Source organism: Bombus vosnesenskii, unplaced genomic scaffold (genome assembly GCF_011952255.1).
Source record: "Bombus vosnesenskii isolate JDL3184/JDL3185 unplaced genomic scaffold, Bvos_JDL3184-5_v1.1 scf7180000014854, whole genome shotgun sequence".
Lineage (NCBI taxonomy): Eukaryota > Metazoa > Arthropoda > Insecta > Hymenoptera > Apidae > Bombus > Bombus vosnesenskii.
This window is the reverse complement of record NW_022883686.1, coordinates 493,161-511,617: the sequence shown is the minus strand read 5'-3', so window position 1 is coordinate 511,617 and position 18,457 is coordinate 493,161. Positions and strand designations below refer to the sequence as shown.

Below are 18,457 nucleotides of genomic sequence, written 5' to 3'. Positions count from 1 at the left end.
ATCCCAATTATAACTAATATGGTATATTATTTACAAAACGTTTCCACTTACTGTTTGTCGGGAATGCCAGTCTATGGTAAATATTGGAACTGAAAGTGTGAAGATCCTGAGACATGGATATAATCAATAAAGAAACGAATGAAAATGGGACCAATGAAGGATTGAATAAGACGAATTCGCTCGAGGAATTCTACTCTGGTAGTGGGATCCTTGTGACTGGAGCAACCGGTTTCGTTGGAAAAGGTCTCCTCGAAAAACTGATCCGCATGTGTCCACGCATCGCTGCCATTTTTATACTAATTCGTCCAAAAACTAACGAAACGATAGAACAACGATTTAAGAAGCTCACAGATGACCCCGTTCGTATATAATACTTGTTTCCTTCAATGTTTAAGCCTGTCAGGAGCCAAATTGATTGACTGTCATTTCTGGAATTCTCGTTTTCAGATTTACGATAACATTAAAGCGAAACATCCCTCAGTTTTGAGCAAAGTTTACCCCGTGAAAGGTGACGTGAGTCTGCCAGATTTAGGTCTTTCGCGAGAAGATAGAAATCTGTTGTTAGAGAAAGTAAACATAGTGTTTCACTCCGCGGCCACTGTGAGATTCAACGAACCGTTACACGTGGCTGTTAATGTGAATACAAAAGGTACCGCCCGTGTCATCGAGCTTTGGAGCGAACTAAAGCATCCGATTAGTTTCGTCCACGTCAGCACAGCTTTTAGTAATGCGAATCTACATGAGATTGAGGAAAAAGTTTATACGTAAGAATAAGTTACGCGTAAACATTGTTCCATGGTTTATGAATATTTTAATTCTAATTATAGCGTGAAGAATATGTGCACTTATTATTAATTTTGCAGCACGAGTTTGAAAGCTTCAGAGGTGACCGATATGTGTGACAAATTCGACAAAACGTCGATTAATGAAATAGAAAATAGGATTTTAAAAACATATCCAAACACATACACATTCAGTAAGAATTTAGCAGAGCAGATTGTAGCAAGCAAGTGTAAAGATCTGCCAGCTGCGATAGTGAGGCCAAGCATAGTTGGTGCCTCTTTGGAAGAACCATGTCCTGGTTGGATACAGGGTACTTCTGCATTTACAGGTACTTCCATAGATATTTTTCAATAGTAATTGTTCAATACTCGTCACATTTCGGAAAGGTGGAGTTAATCTGTTGTTAATCTAAAATGAAAGGATTTCCACCAGATCATCATTATTATAGTTCAAGTTTGTTGTTGTTCACAATTATGAAAATTCATTCCAATCTATTTAGTGCTACTTCTGATAACCGAAACTCACAAATAATTTCTAAACCAATTTAATGTTACCAGGTATTTTTCTGCTAATCAGTAAAGGATGTGCAACAGCGATACGAGGTAGGAGAGATGCAAGATTGGATGTAGTGCCTGTCGATTTCGTAGTCGACACGATAATATGTACTGCATGGCATGTCACGCTACAACGTGGTCACGAAGTTAAAGTTTACAACTGCACGAGTAACGCTAACCCTTATAAGTAAAATTTATTACGAATCTTTTTCAATTGATGTAATTCGATTGTTACAGTATTCCAAAAAAATCAATTTACTTAAGTAGTGTAGACAATTCGCAAACAAACGTAGAAAACAAAAATTCATTTTTGCTCTCAATACTTCAATTTAGAAAAGTAGTGATACAAAATAATATTTATATCAATTCCATAATATTTCCCGAGGTACTCGGATGATAATAAACTTTGCATTAAGTATAATTCCAACAAATATACAAAAATATAATTATTTCAATTCGCAAGATGGGGTCAGATGAAAGATACCATGGTGAAATGCAGCATAGAGACGCCACTGAACGATACGCTATGGTACCCAGGTTGCCCAATGATAGCTAATAGATATATTTACAACGTTCGGAGTGTAATTCCGTATGTTTTGCTTGCATTCGTCATTGATATCTTTTTAAGACTCCGATGTAGTAAACCAATGTGAGTATTCTCACGATCCTCGAACAACGATGACAATCTTTCTGGGATAATCTCTGTCTTCATCTATAATAATAATTAAAAATGATATTTCAGAATGATGAAACTTCTCAAAAATGGTCATAAGCTGTACACATCGGTAACATATTTCACCACGCACGAATGGACTTTCCAAAGAGATAATTGTTCCGACTTAGCGAGGAAAGTAAAAATGTTGAACGACAGCGATATGGTCAAACTAGATTTACGGGATATAGATTGGGAGAAGTATGTTGCAATTTACCTCATGGGAATTAGGAAATTTATTCTAAAACAAGAGTTTAAGTCAACAGCCCGACAACGATTATCAAGGTGAGTATAAAAGTATCTTCGTATAAAAAAATAGAAACTTTTATAAATACATATAATTTCGGTTATTTCAGGTTATACTGGATACATCAGGTCACCAAAATATCCGGTATAATAATTTTACTATGGATAATGTTATATTTTGTGTACTGACTATATAAACGTTACATTTTCTCTTTTAACAAAGAACAATATAAATACAATTTTATGAAGAAGGGACTCATAATCCGGTTCATTTTGTCTTTTCACTCGTCTCATTTCTAAATAAATTTATATTTTGTTGAGAAAAGTTAAGTTACCATGACCGCTAGTAACTACAAGCTAAGTTGGTACGACTTCTAACGACGCTCTTTTTGTCATAGAAGTCGACCACATGTTAATTGACTAAGTGTATCCTGTGTGTTAAGACGTGATGTACGAGATGGAGAAATATAGAGAGAAAAATCGAATCTGTGTTTAATCGATTAATTATCAACCCGAAACCTACATCAGTTAACAGGTTATGGGCCCACGGCAGCAAACTGCGATAATAAGGAGAATTATTTTTGAGTTCTTGCGTATTCTGAGACTATCCGAGAAGAGACCACGCCATGATCGACCAGGAGGGAATGGGACATGGAGGGATGTGGACAAGGATATGAACCCGATCCTGAGAAAGGGCAATTATGAATATTGGAAGACAATGACGGAAGCCTCGTTAGTTTTCCTGGGCTGCTGGGATGCAGTAGAACCAGGATTTATGGCAGCAGAAAGGTTGAGACCAGACTGCATGAAAATGGACAACAAAGCACGTGCGTACATTCTCCGGCATGTTCGCCCCGAGATCCACGTCAATGGACATCGTTCTATGCATGCCGGAACTGGAAACTATCGAGAAAACCCCAGCATGGATATCTTCACGTACTGCGGAAGGATGCAGGACCTGTGCGATAAGTTGTCCAGTGTAGGTATAAAAATTGAGGACCATGTTATGGCATGCTTCCTTTTTGGCAGACCTCGTGGAGGATCCAAATTACGCGACGTACATGAGAGCAACAAGGATCAATATGGATCTAACCGCGAGGGTCGTGAATCCGATCTTTTACTCGAAGAAAGAAGGATCGATGCGGCTGCGGACTCGGCTAAGAATAACAGCGCAATGGCGGCCTGGAAACAATGGAGGCCCAAGCCTCAACAGAACAAAGATGGCGCGAGGCCAAAGCACAGAGACCCAAATGACCAGAAGTGCTACAAATATGGAAAACGGGGCCGCATTTCGTACCAGTTCCAAGAAGGGAAGGGAGATAAGGTGGAGCAAGACCAAAGAGAGAAAAGGAGACAAGAAGAAGACAGCAAAAAGGAGAGAGAATCAGAAGACAAATCGAGGTCCAAGGATCTTTTCTCTACGTTAACCATCAGCCTCAGCCATCAGCCATCATCCATCAGCCTCATGGAAAGAGATAGGATCAGTTACCTTGACTCGGGTGCCTCGAATCACATGTCTCCGGACAGGCATCGGTTCGTGGACTTCGCGCCTGCAATCGGACAGATAAGGATTGGTAAGGGATATCTGGAGGTTAAGAGAAAGGGAGCGATCGTTGTGAAGATGACTGAGGCCTGTGGCGGTTGGATCCTATCCTTGTCGGACGCTCTATGGGTGCCTAAATTACATGTGAATCCAATCTCGATCAGGCAACTGGCAATGAAGAGTATCGCCACAGTGTATACGAGGAATGCGGCTGTTGGAACACATGATGATGGGGAAGTTATATTCAACTCAAGGGTAGGAGACAATGTGTACTACCTTGAGATAATACCATCTGAAAGGGACGTAGCAAACGTCTCCGTGGAGAACGATCAGGAGGTGCCTGGGAAATATGACGAAGACATTGAGGTCATTGAGGCAAAGGCATACATAAGTATTGTATCGTGGCACGACAGATTAGGTCACCTGTATGGAAATGCAATGAGAAAAATCCCTGTAAGCAGTGTGAAAGAGAACTCGATGAAATATGAAAAACTATGTGGAGCCTGCGTGAATAAAAAAATGACAAGGAAAAATAAATAGTGAATAATTTGGTAATCTCTGTTTAATTCTTACTACTGTAGCGGCACGTGACTCAACGGAAGATTTGAAACGGGGGAAACTCGTGCCTTGGAATACCAACGTTGTTTTGTTTTGGTTTGCTACTTTCAAAGATAAACGAACTTCGGACAAAAAAATATCGGCGTTATTTGTAATCGTCACGCGGAATTACATTTGAACTTTTTACAATACCACCGTCGATACAAATACACGAATGTGCTCTCTAGGTCAATCATTATAGCGAATCATTATAGCGAGTCATACAGTCGAATAGCGTAGAGCTGAACAGTAGCATTGAGCGAGCGACGATTACGACCGGCATACACTTTCCGTACTTGTACTGAAATTGATTTTAATATACATTGACTATTACAATTTTATCACTCGACTCTTTAATAAACCGACATGTATTATAATCCACCTCACTACTTTTTACAATTTTCTAAAATGTTTGTAATTTGTAGTTGCAAACTTTTGTAATTCTTCCTATTCCAATATATCTACATACTGTGTATGCTTTTATATATAACTTTTATATACAGGGTGGTTGGTAACTGGTGGTACAAGCGGTAAGGGAATGATTCTACGCGAAAAAAGAAGTCGAAAATATAGAATAAAAAATTTTTCTTTTTTAATCTTTCTTTTTTTAATTTTTCTATCGAGACAATGATCTACAGTGAAATCCGTTATAACGAGACGTGGTAAAGTGCACGCGTACCGAGCGAAAATTCAAAGTCTATTTTCTCGAAAACAAAGCCTCAAACGAAAAGTTGTTATTCTATATTTTCGACTTCTTTTTTCGCGTAGAATCGCCCCCTTTCCGCTTGTACCATCAGTTACCAACCACCCTGTATATTATTTCATATAATAAATCGTAAATAATATAGGTGAAGAGTGGTGGTTAGGGAACCTGTCTGCCGCAGCTCGTTGTTCGTATTGCCGAGTGCTGTCTGATCTTTGGAGATCAGCGAATACTTTGAAAACTAACTTTCCCTTATACAAGATCTCTCTCCAGATTTACGTTCCTCCCCCTCATCAATGTCCTTGCTAGTTTTTGTTACACAATGGCGGATAACTGAGATAGACGAATGTATTCTATACACTTTCTTTATAAGGTATTTCGTCAGAAATACATGGTTGTACACATCTGTTTCAATTATCTTTTAATCAATCGTAAACTTCAGATATAATAACCTTTACCCGTTTTCAACCAATTGCGTATTTTGAATATATATCTGCGAGCGCAGACCCTGTCTTTACAAAACGTGCTATCGTAGGTATCATGAACCATATAACATATTCATAATCACATACATCCAACTGTTGTAATCTTGGAATTTGTGAGACAAGATTCGCCTTCTCCTCTCTGATGATTCACATCGAAATACCCAGCATCTTTTCTAACCATTTCTTTTATTTCGTTCCTCTAGTTGAAATTTGGCCAGTTGGTTGAAACATAGATGTCAACGGAAATTTGGCTTCCTGTATGGAACGTCTCCGAAATGCCAGTTCATGATGATACTTCGTGAGTCACACGTACTGATGTCTGCTCTTCGCGTCGAGGTTCAACCATGGAAACGGCGATTCCAAGATATATAACGACTTTTCATTATCTCTGAGGATAATTAGCTCTTTCATGACGTGGTCTTCCTTCTGCTTGCATCTTTAGACCTCAACGATAGCTACCTGCACTGTTTCCTTCTTTGTTCATTGTGTCTTTTTGTCCCTACGAAAGATTCTTCATGACAGCCGTCAAAGAATGTTGAAGTGAGTCTTACTTCTAGGAAATCTCTACAATTTCTCTAGTGTTTAGCTTTTGACACAACGACTCTCTTTACAGTGGTTTCTTTGGTCTTTATAACAGTTGTTACTACCGTTCATGGAGAGACGCGATCGCGAAGAAGACGCTTCAGCGAGAGGCATAAATTCACGCTACGATTCTGATAATCGACGCCGCGAATCAGTCGTTCCCCTGTTTCGATTACGATAACAGAGGTAGTTCAAATGATAGCAACACTAAATTAACAGGCTTAATATAATCATCTATTTTTAACAATATTTAAAATTATAAGAAACACGTTATAAATGATTTAAAGATGATACAATTAGTTTATTATTAGAATTCGTCTAGACTTTATGATATTCCTCGACATATTCGTTTCAATAAGCGACTTTGATTTTATTCGTCTGAACCTCTCGATGCATTACGTTTGAATCCTCAAATGATACTGATTGCCCCTTCGATTTTTTCTTTGTCTTCTCTGGGCGACGACCCCACTACGCTCGGATCACGCCACCGTTCGCGCCTATGATCACGTATGTCACCTTCTTTGTGTAGATGAAAAGATTAACTCCACTTTCTAAAATGTGAGGAGTGTTGAACATTTATCATTAAAAAAGATTTATGAAAATACCTGTTATTGCAGAAATATTCTCTAGCCAACCAGGGCATGGTTCTTCTAAAGAGGCACCAATTATGCTTGGCCGCACTATCGCAATTGGCAGATCTTTGCACTCGCTTGCTACAATGTACATTCTTACTGAATGCATATGTGTTTGGGCAAGTTTTTAGAATCTTTTTCTTCTATTTGGTTGATAGACATTTTGTCAAATTTGTCACACATATCGATCACCTCCGAAAGTTTCAAACTCCTGCTGCAAAATTAACAATAAGTTAACATATTCTTCACGCTATAATTACAAATATTATGGTCGTAAACCATAGAACAACGTCTGCGTATAACTTATTCTTATGTATAAACTTTTTCCCCGATCTCATGTAAATTCGCATTACTATAAGCTGTGCTAACGTGGGCAAAGCTAACTGGATGCCTTAGTTCGTTCCAAAGTTCTATGACACGAGCTGTACCGTTCGTATTCACATTAATAGCCACATGTAACTGCTCATTGAATCTAACAGTGGCCGCGGCGTAGAGTACTATATTTACATTCTCTAATAGCAGATTTCCATGTTCTCGCGAAAGACTTAAATCTGGCGGACTCGCGTCACCTTTCACGGGGTAAACTTTACTCAAAACTCAGGGGTGCTTACTTTGATGTCATCGTCATTCTGAAAACGAAAATTCCAGAAATGAGAGTTAATCAATTTGAGTCCTGACAAGCTTAAATATTGAACGGAACATGGATAATAATTACGGACGGGATCATCTATGAGCTTCGTAGATCGTTTTATCGTTTCGTTCGCTTTTAGACGAGTATAAAGTATAAAGTAGTATAAAGGTGGCAGCGATGCGTGGACACGCGCCCATCAGTTTTTCCAGAAGACCTATTTCGCCGGTGTCGGTTGCACCAGTCAGACGAATCCCACTTCCTGTGTAGAATTTCTTGAGAGTATTTGTCTAATTCAAGTCTTTATAGATCCTATTTTTATTCGCTTCTTTATTGATTGTATCCATGTTTCAGAATCTTCACTCTTTTAGTCCCAATAGTTGCCACTGAATTATCAAATAGTGTATTTTTGTCCAGTTGCGGGGAGACTCGATCGCGAGAAAGCGCATTAACGGAAGTCGTAAATTCCCGTTACGATTATAAGAATCGACGCTACGAACAGATCGATCCTCTTATTTCTTTTGGGATAATAGAAGTGATTGATGTGATATAACATTGCAATTACCAGGTTATAAATTCTATATTTCCAACAACTTAATACAATGAAGAGTTACGCCGTTACGTGTGATATAAATGTCGTAGACGATTGTTTGACGGATGAAGACCTAATAGAGAGACTGATCTGTAGGTGAGATCAAGTCTTAGACGCTGGCAGCTCAGCGCCCCCGGGCCGCAAAGCAGCCCGGTAGGGGAACCGGTATGATGGACGGGGGCGGTGTATCGCTCACACCGGTTCCCGGGCTCCTCTCGATCGCAGCCGGGACGGTCATCGTGGAGGTTTTAGTCGGTTGGAGTCCGGCACTACCACGCCGCTTTTCCCTAGGAGCGACCTGGTGTTCGTGCGGATTTCCTCTACGTTAATAAAAAAAAAAAAAAAGAAGGTGAGATCAAGTACGAGTAGATATGTCGATGTTGCTCGAGTGTAGACTGAACTAATGTCGTAGAAACAGTTGAGTTGACTCTCCTAGTCGTAGAAAAAGAAGTTGACTTTCCTAATGTAGTAGAAGAAGTTGAGTTGACTCTCCTGATGTCGTAGAAGAATGATGTCAAGAATATTTAATTTATTTTTTATTTAAAGATGTTTATTAAACCCAAGATACAGATTTTTAAATACCTTTTGGTGTTCACAATAAACGGTGAATTTTTGTAGTGATGTTTTAGGCAAAAGTACCGATACGCAACGGTACGACGTAGCCATGCTATAATATGTGTCGGCGCTTTACATTTTTCGTGTTTAATATGATTTTTAGGTTTAAGCCGCTGGGGGAGCGGAGCTTCTATGTGATTTTGTTTTTGTTTGTTTTTTCTATCCTGAAAACTTGGTTGCAAAACAGGACGCTTCGGTAGCTTGCTTTTTGGGTGCTGTGTAATGATGTCGAGAATACTTAATTCGTATGTGATTTTTCTGTGGCCACCCGCGAACGGGACGATTGCGGTGCGTATGTGAAATCTGTATATCATGGTTTATATGTGCTCTTATTTATTAATTATTTATCGAAGCAAAAGGACTCATATTTGTGATACGGCGTTATAGATTTCAATAAATAAACAGGTTTAATCTATAATCGATAATTTTTCTTAGAAAACATCACGCAGGATGGATTGCGACTTCGAATGTCACAATCTCCTTTGCTACGACTTGTATAAGGTAAGCTGGCGCTCATGATTTGTTCGATTTCGTTTGTTGAGGTCTCGCGCTCCACACGAGCCGTAACGTATTACGCCGTAACTCGCGATTAGCACGAGCGACAACTCTAGGTATATGGAATTAAAAACAGAAATCTTAAAGGGAATAAGAGATACGACGCGTTCAAATACTTAAATATCGCAATAAATCAATAACCCAAGACACAACATTATTATTGAACAAATTTAAAATATAAGAATGTCGAAATAGAAATAAGGAACAATGAGGCGTCCACTGACATGTACCGCCTTGCACGCGCTCTCCCCATAACAATAAACCATACAATAAGCAGATAATGAAAGATGAGTTGCTATGACCTTTTCACACAGCATCAACAGCGACAAAGAACTAGCACGCGCCAAAGGATCAAGTACCGATATAAGCAAGGTAACTACGTGTTTAGCAGAGTACAACTAGTAAAGGAAAGAGGGAAGCTTAAATAATACTTCCAGGAAAACCACATCAGCTGCAACCCTAATATTTCTGGAAGGATACCAGCAGAACCAAAGTATGCAGCGCTCGCAGAAATAATCACGTACCAAAACTCCGTGCTAGTATTGACTAATCACGTAACAATTAGCCCATGATAGTCTTATTGTAAGTAAGTGTAGCCACTTAGAGACAGTAGTCAGCGAGTTAAAAATTTGTCAAGACTTCAGTTATCAAGACTGTAATTATTCAGTTGAGTTACACAGTTCCGTAAGAGTCACTCGATTAAAAATTTCTTAAGGGTTGAGCCATTAAGTAAGTAAGAGTCAGTTAAGTTGAGTACCGAACTGGTCGACAGTTAATATGAAGTTCAGAAGATCAGTACTCTGGTAGGATACCGGCAGAACCAAAGTAAGTAATCACGTACCAAAACTCCGTGCTAATCAAACTACTCAAAATTCAGTTATCAAGACTTCGGTTAGTCAGTTCAGTTATTCAGTTCAGTAAGAGTCACTCGGCTAAAAATTTGTTAAGGGTTGAGCCATTCAGTCAGTAAGAGTCAGTCAAGTTGAGTACAGCAATGGTCGACAGTTAATATAAAGTTCAGAAGATCCTTACTCTTTGCGAACCTGTGAATTGTTTTACTATAGTCTTTGAGTAAGGAAGTCAGGAAGTAAAACGAAGCATTAAAAATAAAACCAATCGTCAACGATTAATATAGTTAATCATCTAACAGCTACACTATCTTCGTACGATAGTCCAAGAGTGCGATCGACAACACATATAAGCAAGGTGAGAAGCTAGACATTGTAACACTCTTTTTGCGATTTCGGTCTTGCACCACATTTACTAGAGTAAAATTATTTATTGACTATTATTGCCAACAATCAAGATGATATTGAGAATTACTATATTTTCCAAGAAAACTTTAATCCTCTCCGTGCTATTACTCTTGCACATAACGGCGAAGCTGATTTTGAAATTTTATTTATCAATTCTATTGATACGCTAGTTAACGGTAGCTATACGGTTATATTAACGAATCAAAACATCAAGGATACAGCACTTTAGAATCTAAAAATAGTGTCGTGTTGAATTGGACACAACAAATTTCCAAATTTATTCTACTGAGTTGTCGTAAACATATCAGGAACACGACATATTGATATATCCAAAATAATGCCGCGCTGTAGAAAGGTACGACAAGTTTCTGCAACTATTCCACAACATCGTCTGTCTTGTTTCAAAAATTAACGAACGAAATTCGAAATAATCGAAACAATTTATTTCTGGGGTCGGTAACTACCGTTTTGATTTAGATATAATTCGAGAAACAGCAGATTCGACATGTAGAATTACACATAAGAGAACTTTCGTTTAATGGTCGGTTCTCAAGCTTTGTAAAATTATTCATTCTTGGTTGAATGTTTTGTGTGGGTGGAATTTTGTTATTCATGTTACTTGTAATCGTGAAGCGGTTACCTACTGGACGCGACGTCTGGTTACGATAAAATGGCGGAGCGGTTGTTTGTCGTGTCATCCGTCTGCGAGCGTTGTCTTCGCGAAAGTATCTTTTCACGTCCATTGCTTTTTTTTCTGCGTCGATGATGTTTGGGGAGGGGGGATTAGCCAATAGCACTTGTCCTATTTTTGAACGAAGGCCTCTTACATAGTCAGTCACAGAGCGCACGTATAGTCGATCGTCGAGTTAGTTCGTCTTTATATTCATTGCCAATGCTGTATTGAAGTTTGTTAAAAGCACGTCGAAAACTAATGTTATAATTTTGCACGCTTTCGATTAATCCTTGCCTTATTTCTCTTAATTGATCTTGGTGTTCTCTTACTGATGCTTGAGTAGCTACGCTACGTCTTAATGCTTCGTACAGAGTTTCGAATTCGTTAATGTGGATATTGCGAATTGCCGTTGCGGCTTTTCCTAGAATTTTCTCTATTTTGATCATTTCTAATAATAACGTTTGTTCGCTACACATCATTCTCATTTCTTTTATTTCACGAATAAAATCTTCTACACCTATATCATCTTCTTCGTTTAGTATCGGAATACATTTTAATGCAATTTCAGCGTTTAGATTTCCAAAGTTTGCAGTTGTTGGATTGGACGGTTGGATGTATGTTGATGGTCTTTGTGACATAGGTGAAGATGGATTAGTATCGTGTTTTAATACTGATATGTCATCGTTAGTCATCACAGAACCGAATCCACTTGATTTTACATCTATTTGTGATAGTTTAACACGAGAGAGGTTTCTACCTAATATTTCTATTTCGTCAACGCGTTTTGTATTTTATTCGTTGGCTAATCTTAATGCATTTTTTATTATTTTAAATTGTTGTCGAAATTTTTCGTTCTGTCTCTGCACTAAGTCTAAAATTGCACTGGTAGAGTACAAGTTTACGACTAGACCGTTACCGAAAGACTGAACCCTCGATCAAGACCCAGCCTTTCTAGATGTTCGTTTATCTTATGCCTACGTGCCGAAATCATAATCCTTTGTTTTGTGAGTTGGAGTCGTATGCAAGGCGGTTCAAGTTTCCTGAGTCGGTTGGAGATATTTGTTGACGTTACAAGAGACGCGGTCTATGGTGAGCCTCGTGGCGTAACACATATTTAAAGCACTCTGTCAGGTTGCTGTTTTGCTATCAATCCAACAGCTGCAGAGCAATTACTAAATACACATAAATGAAATTTGTAAACAATAAATTACAATTACAATAGTTAACAATGAACTTTTGCAATAAAAAATAATTTACAAAACGTACTTGCAAAACAGTTTTCTAATGGGACGAACGGGAGAGCATTCTCTTTACAATTCCAAAAGTTCCGTTTGGTCAAGTCATTTCCAAGAAACAGGCCGACATACATAAAGAAAAAGGGAAAATACTGTCATATTGAGGTACCTTTTTTCTTTTCTGGAGCTGGTATAAAAATAGAAACTATTTCGAACTTTTTACTGAATTTTTATGAATACAATAAAAGTTATTTTTCTCTTTTCGACGCATTTGAAAGTCTTTAATATTTTTCTTGGGAAAAATCAGAATTCAGATCTTCTTTTTATACAATTTCTATAGTATGCTTGAAGTATAGTAAGAAAGAAAGGTAGTGTATACAATATAGTTATATATAGTTATATAGGTATATATTATGTAAATCATGTTGCTCAAGCTTTGCCTATATTAATTCATTAACTTTCTTGACCCTATTGACGAAGTAAATGCAAATACATATGTAAATAAGATAACTGAGATGGGAGTATCAGATCAATGTACATATCTTATCTCACATTATGATCATGTGACATAACAGTTTCAAATCTTTTACGAGTAACGATCGCCAAATAATAACAGTTTAGACTGAATGCGGTGCTCTCAAGGCCCACGATAATACGCATAGCAATTAGCAGTCCTTGCAAGTATTTATATTTCTTTATCTTTATAATCGGATAAAGATAAAAAAGTCACTGTGGAAACTCGAAACTGGCTTCATTTGTCTGTTATCATATCGTTGATTTTCCTAAACTTTACCGGATTCATTGACCTCTTCGTAAGTAATATCATGTGCAGCAGGAAAATATTAGACCACAGTAAAAAAATGGAACATTTCATTAAAAAGAGTGAAAACTATATAAAATAATTAACACTTAGCCAACAGTGCGCGCCAGAGCGAGCTATACGTTTCCACCGCGCATTTTCCGCGCAAATTCGAGGATTAATATTCACTATTTAAAAAAGAAAGAAGTCTAAAAATTATTTAAATGGTTAAGTATATTTTGCGGTAATGATTTTATTTAACAATTTCACATATTTTTTATACAAAAAATCAAATTAAAAGTATGTATTAAAAGTATAAAAAAATATAGGTAAAATTAAAAACATCAAAGATGACTAAAGATAAATAGCACGACTTGAAGGTGAAGTTAAAAATTTATAATCCATTTTAATATTCTTTTACAATGTGGTACCGTTCGATTATAACTTTATTTAGTCATAACTGATAGTGTAACTTTTGAATTAATTTTAACACTACTAAATTGGTGTGTTTTATTATATACCGTACTTTTTAAAAGCAGACGAAGTAGTGCAATTAATTGGGAACCATCCCAGGTAAACAATAACTGATAATAACAACAAAGGAAAAGAAGAAACGATGTTTTTCACAGAGGGCAGATCTGCCTATTCCGTTGGCTAAGTGTGATAAACGGTTGCATGAGATTCTATTTTCTCTGCTCGTTAAATTACAGTTACTATCACTTATATGCGACAAAAGAAAACGAATTTTTGTTGGTACTTTGAGGCTACAAAATTTTGTGTTAAGTGGTGTGCGGTCTCTGACAATCACACCGTGGCTAGATCCCTTAAACAATGTCCCTATGTTCTATTATTTATTCTTTGACATTATGCCATCGACACCTCATGGTTGAGTGATTTCGATTCGCCTGCTATCGACTTAGTTCAAGTGTCCTATCGAGGTCCTTACTGAGTCTTCGTCTCAGTCAGAAATTAACGTAAAACTCAATAGCCGCGGGTTATTTGCCTTTGTAACCGTACGAGGTTGCGTTGAAGCTATCAAGTGTGTACGTTGCGCAGAAACAGGTACGACATAGTGCAACATGTCGTATATCAATAGGTTCACTGAAAATTATTTCACGGTAGTGTTATTGCACTACTCTGGCTCAACCCATAACCCATTCAATTCTCCTTCTAATTTACACAATATTGAATCTGATTACGCTGACGCTGACGCTAATTCACATGGATTGAAGTTTTGTCTGATATGCGAGCGGTTCGAACACGATGAGACTTTCACATATCTTTTGCATTACATGATCGGAATTTTGAAATTTTCGCATAAACATTATCCGTAAAAATATTTTCGTAAAAAGTTTTAAAAAGACTATTTTGTAGCTACAAAAAATGATGATGATGAACGATGTTTGAATTATGGCATGAAAATAAATTTCAAGATGAAGTTCCAACAAACGTCTCTTTTCCGTAAAACGTAACAGGTATTTAACCAAATTTATGATTATTGTTATCAAATACTTCATGCTATCACTCGTAAATATATAAATATATGTAAATATATTGTCGTATTTATTCATTCAAATTATTATCCAATTTAAATCACAGATTTAATATGTATAATTTATCTTAGGAAATAGTCCGTAAATTTCTGTAGCAGGAAATTTCAGTGAAGAACGCTGTTCTTTATAGTTTGTAGTGACTACAAGAATTTCAAAGCGATTTCCAGTCCATTCATATTCTTGTTTTATTAATATCACTTTTGAAGATAGATATGTAATACTACAAGCTCCTCACCCACCTGTAGTTGAAGAATAGTAAAATTGATGCATATCTTTCGAAGTTCGTGTGTATTCTAATGTCTTTATTTTAATTTGTTTAGGCGGAAGGTGTTCGAAAGTTCCCGAGTCGGTTCATCGTTTAAAACCCGGAGACATAGATGTCATTGCCGCAATGGGTGATTCTTTAACAATCGGCCCCGGAGCTACTTCAATTTATACGTTATATTTATACATGAACATTGAAAATATAGGCGTAGAAGGCAAGTCAAGGAACTTGGCGACAGTGTCTGACTCTCCCTAATGTTCTTAAAGGTGCTACATTTCTTATATCTACATTGTTTTGATTTGTGTTATTGCTATGAATGCAAGCACTTCTTTCATAGATGAATTTTCCTATATACAGGAATTCAATCCTAAATTAGTAGGTTATTCGCTTGGGGACGCTATAAGTACTGATTCAGCTGCGCAGTTAAACGTCGCCGAAAGTGGAGCTATATCTAAAGATATGACTTTCATGACGACATATCTGGTCAATAAAATAAAGGATGCGCCGAGGAGAGATATAAACAAACATTGGAAGATTCGTATGTTTATTACAGGTGTAATTTATTACAATAATGGAATTGGTTACAGTTCAAACAATTAATCGATGACGAGTACGAACATAATACACGGTTCGGGCAACTTTCTCGATAACTCAATCAGCAATTCATCCAACAACTAACTAACTAACTAACTCGTAATCCAAATGAAACTGCCCTTATATACTCCTGTCCCCACTTCTCGGGTCAATCTTTGTTTTTAAGGAGAGCCATATAATCATTCCATACCTCTGTCAGGTACACGTCCCTCCCGTGACCGTGGCTACGTCTAGTGACCCGCTATGTCACCTTAAACCCGAACCCATCGTCATAAAACCAGGTTGGAACATTAAAACTATTTCTTATTTTTTTTATTGCTTAAACGTAGCTATAGTAAAAGTCTGGACTAGGGTACTGGGGGTTTTCCCAACATTCCAGACGGGAAATCTCGCTGTCCTTCCTTCTCCGACATATTATATATAATACATATTTAATTTCACATAATAACACTGTATGGGAGGTGGTGTTATAATATGCATATATTTATTGAAATTAACAAAAGATTAGTAGAAAATAAATTCACATAAAATCTAAATTGTTTACCATTTATGTTCAAATATTAAAATAAAAATTACCGAAGGCCTTTATATGTTCATTAATAAGGAATGAATGTCATAATGAAATTATTGGCATTATAATTCGAGAAGTATTTCGCTGCAGTTCTGGTGAACTATTTTTAAGTGTTGATTACATTACCATTTATTTACTAAAAACACACTTCAAATGTAATTAAAAATTATAACTACAATTAAAAATGATTAGATGCAAGTATGAAATTGTACAAATTCTTTCCTTTTTTACGAAATTTATAATTTCATTTATTGTTTAATCGTTTATGCAATAGAATATACGTTTTTATGTTTTCCGGTTGATCTCGTTGATGATTGGGGCTAATGATTTTTGCATTAATACGTGTGCAACTTCTTCATGCTCTATGTTAAATGATCACAAGATAGATTTAATTCATACTCCTAGAATATTAAGAAACAATTTACCAAGAACTTTCGTTGCTCTTATACCACCACGTCACTTAAAGGGACTCGTTGCTGCATACGAAAGAAGAGAATAATTGCCGTGCTTAATTTAAGATCAAATACCGGAATATTCTAATATAATTGAGAGGTTTCTATAAGTTACTGAATTTAAGAATTATTCTCAATATTTTGTGCTTAAATACGTAATTAATTAAGGATTTTGTTATATCATACTTTATATTTAATCTTAATGATTGTGGATAAAACGGGCTGCTCTCCTGATTTTAGGAAAGTTAAGTATGTTGTGAAACTCAATATTTTTCCTATATATATGAGTGGTAAACTCATTAAGTTTCCGAAACATTTATAGAAAATTGCCATTACTACAATATTAAATCTGGCCTATAAGACAATGCATGCGTCAGCATGGTGTGACCACTCATCTACTGTTGTTGTGTGTGTATAACACATAGCTGCGACCTGCGAATTATCTCTATAACGGGCGAACTGTTTAATACTGACTTCGTTTTTTTCCTTTTTTTACTAACCCAAAACTAGCTGGAAAATGTAAAAAAATCTTTTGAACGCACAAGTCTTACACATATTGGTGGGTGTTAAAAAATACATAAAGCCGAACCCTGTTCCTAAAAAATAATAATACTGATCAATCCGGACATCCCACCTTGAGGAGGCTGATGCCATCGGACTTTAATGACGGCCGAATTGAAAGAATAATCTAAATTCAATATGAATACACCGTTGAACACGTATCTAGTTTTACAACCTTCAGTAACTGAGTCTTGTGCATGTTTCTGAGCTAAATACGAATCTAAAAACCATTTTTTTGCTGAACGCACAGAATTTGAATAACTGAATTTTGAGAAAAAATGTGAGAAAAATTCAAATTCTAAACTTCGCAGATGTTTTTTGCTATTATAGTAGCAGCGATCAAGTTGCATTTTGGACAAAAAATTCTGTGGACTCTATGAATAAAATGATATATATTGTTATTGATAATAAATATCTAAATGTGTATACATAATGATTTAAGGACAATTAGAACGCTTTTTGGTTAGATTTGCCAATTTATTTCAAAAATTAAAGGTGTAGAAAATATAACACTGGGAATATATAACACCATTACGCGATAGAACAGACACCTTTGCTAAGCAAACATCGAAAAAGCTGAAAAATCATGTTTTGTTTTCAATGTAAATGCTAGACGGTTTGACAAAACGATCACTTTGGAGGCACAAGAAATCATGAAATTGACAGATCGCCGGTGTCTCCTCGCGGCGTAGTTCAAACGTTTCACAAATAAGGTAAAAAGGAATTTATACTTTAGATAAGGTAGTAAAATTTATTGTACGAATCCAACAGAGTGTCGGTTCAGAGTGTTATAACAAAAAAGGTATCGAGCGCTAATTTGGTAGGGTTTTTATAGTATTCCGTTACTATCTGGTTATTATTTCGATAGCTGTGGCATGCAGGATTTCTTGTCTACCCTGTTACTGCTTCTGAGCGCGTGACAACGGTAATGGCACTCAATGTTGGCGAGTGCCTCGCCTGCCGCTCTGCAGAATGGAACCGCTAAACGCGCGAGGCCATTAGCCTGCGACATCGAGTGCCATTTTCGTCGTTACGTGTTTTGACAAACTTCTCCGCTTTTTCACGAGTTCATCCGTTCTGTAGATCATTTCACGCCAGCTATGATGTGTTTATAGACACAGCAGATAAGCGATGGCATCACGCTGATGCTGTCACGTAAAAAATCGAAGATGAAAATAAGAAAAAGAGATTTTATTTACTAACACCTTGATTACACTAATGACAGTTTAGTTCCGAGCTCCAGCAGTGACTTTCCAAGACCGGAACTCTTA

The 18,457-nt window shown here is 36.9% G+C and overlaps 2 protein-coding genes and 1 pseudogene across 2 annotated transcripts in view; all 3 read left to right on the top strand.

The window, feature by feature from the left end:
* Positions 1-2,499, top strand: part of LOC117240707 (putative fatty acyl-CoA reductase CG5065) — a 271,254-nt gene extending 268,755 nt beyond the window's left edge. Inside the window, exons 2-7 of the mRNA XM_033506741.1 lie at positions 448-764; positions 864-1,111; positions 1,341-1,524; positions 1,801-1,986; positions 2,080-2,334; positions 2,406-2,499. Coding sequence (XP_033362632.1) covers positions 448-764; positions 864-1,111; positions 1,341-1,524; positions 1,801-1,986; positions 2,080-2,334; positions 2,406-2,484 — 1,269 coding nt within the window. The 3' untranslated portion in view covers positions 2,485-2,499. The remainder of the gene's footprint in view (positions 1-447; positions 765-863; positions 1,112-1,340; positions 1,525-1,800; positions 1,987-2,079; positions 2,335-2,405) is intronic.
* On the top strand, positions 44-386 carry LOC117240718 (fatty acyl-CoA reductase 1-like). The gene has a single exon (XM_033506749.1). The coding sequence runs from the start codon at positions 114-116 to the stop codon at positions 369-371; it is 258 nt and encodes an 85-aa protein (XP_033362640.1). The 5' UTR covers positions 44-113; the 3' UTR covers positions 372-386.
* A 12,090-nt stretch (positions 2,500-14,589) lies between the features above and the next one.
* On the top strand, positions 14,590-16,672 carry LOC117240715 (annotated as a pseudogene).
* The last annotated feature ends 1,785 nt before the right edge of the window (positions 16,673-18,457 follow it).